We start from the raw sequence: 1,822 nt of genomic DNA, 5'->3' as shown, positions 1-1,822 counted from the left end.
GCGAGGAGAAAGTTAAGTTATTTTGCTGACATGGTAAAATAGATTTTTGGAGATAGCCAGAATCTGTTATTATTTTTGATCACTACTGTTATTTTACATATTCATGCAAGTTTTCAGTTGTAATTTTTTGTTTTTATGTATCCATTTACGTCATGTAGTGATAGAAAACACCACAGTGTTTTCTATCACTGTGGATAGAAAACAAAGGGAGTATACTTCTGCCAGAAAAATTTCTGAAATTTTCTTGAAAAAAGATGAAAAAGTTTGAGTTTGAAAAATCAAAAATGTGCTAGAGACAAAATAAGAAATTTTGAGATCTCAGAAGTTTTGTAGAAAAATCTTGGAAATCTCTGACGTTAGAAAAGTTTCAAATTTGCTAGAAAAACTAAAATTTTCTAGAAAAGACTTCGAAATTTCTGACTTTCAAAAGTTAAAAATTTTCAGCTTTAGAAACTCAGAAAGTTTTTTTAAATTTTACATTTTTGACTTTTGAAGACCAGAAATGTCCATGTTTTCTATAGAGAATATTCAATTTTTTAAAGCAAATTTGCAACTTTTAAATCTCAGTTTCCAAATATCAAAAATTGCTGACTTTTCAAAGTTTCAAAAGTAACAAATGTTCAACTTTTGAGACATAGCGAATTTCCAAAAATTGAAAATTYTTTACTTTTCAAACTCCACGTATTTTCTGGAGAATTTTTCATTTTTTTTTCTATCAAATTTACAACTTTTCAAACTCAGATAATTTCCAAATATTGAAAATTGTTGACTTTTCAAACTTACGCTTAATCTCAAAATTTCTCTTTTCTTCTGTCGCATTTTAATTTTTTTCAAACTCAGAAGTTGCCACAATTTTTTCTAGAAAATTTCTGAGATTAATCTAAATATTTTTGATTTTTCTGGTGGAAATTTACTCCTTTTATTCTGCGTACAATGACCCTAAAACGTCATTGTAGAATTCAGGGGCCTCGGTTGGACTGAAATATTACATATTTAAAACAAAAAGAAAGAATATTAGCTGTTTAGGTCTTGAACTATTGTAAATTATTTCATTTCAAATGTTTTCTCTAAACTTTGCATTTTACTGTAAATCCATAAAACATTTGTTGTGTAACTTTCTCAGGTATGGAATCTGCTGGCATCCATGAAACTGCTTACAACAGCATCATGAAGTGTGACATTGACATTCGTAAGGACCTTTACGCCAACAACGTGTTGTCTGGTGGAACCACCATGTACCCTGGTATTGCCGACCGTATGCAGAAGGAAATCACCGCCTTGGCCCCGAGCACCATGAAAATCAAGGTGAGCATTACTTCTCATGGRAAGCTATAAATTGCTCTGATGTTCTTTTTGTAAAAACCTTTCTCTCTTCTCTCCTTGCAGATCATTGCTCCTCCTGAGAGGAAATATTCGGTTTGGATCGGTGGCTCCATCTTGGCGTCTCTGTCCACTTTCCAGCAGATGTGGATCAGCAAGCAGGAGTATGATGAGGCTGGCCCCTCCATCGTCCACAGGAAGTGCTTCTAAATCGCCAATCAGAACCAGAACCAGAATCAGAACCAACAACCAAACTAGCTTACTTTCCATAACTTTATTTCTACTGTGTCTTGTGATGTATATACATGTACTGTTGTAATAATAAATAGTTTTTTAAAATGCAATTCAAAGGTTTGGAGATTTGTTTTGATAAAATTACATTTAATGCTATTCTAAGTATTTGGTGTGTTTGGTAACAAACCATTTTTTTCCTTAACAAGTCATTTAAAAAGACTAAAAGCACAAGTAAAACCAAAAAATACACTGTCAGCACTCATTTATT

General features: G+C 32.1%; 1 protein-coding gene across 1 annotated transcript in view; it reads left to right on the top strand.

Annotated features, from left to right (window-relative positions):
• The window catches only part of LOC103457336 (actin, alpha cardiac-like), an 8,034-nt gene extending 6,370 nt beyond the window's left edge, over positions 1-1,664 (top strand). The window contains exons 7-9 of the mRNA XM_008397375.2: positions 400-476; positions 1,115-1,305; positions 1,387-1,664. Coding sequence (XP_008395597.1) covers positions 400-476; positions 1,115-1,305; positions 1,387-1,530 — 412 coding nt within the window. The 3' untranslated portion in view covers positions 1,531-1,664. The remainder of the gene's footprint in view (positions 1-399; positions 477-1,114; positions 1,306-1,386) is intronic.
• The last annotated feature ends 158 nt before the right edge of the window (positions 1,665-1,822 follow it).

Source organism: Poecilia reticulata, linkage group LG21, assembly GCF_000633615.1.
Source record: "Poecilia reticulata strain Guanapo linkage group LG21, Guppy_female_1.0+MT, whole genome shotgun sequence".
NCBI lineage: Eukaryota > Metazoa > Chordata > Actinopteri > Cyprinodontiformes > Poeciliidae > Poecilia > Poecilia reticulata.
Note: the sequence above shows the minus strand (reverse complement) of the source record. Positions and strands in the feature narration are given on the sequence as shown.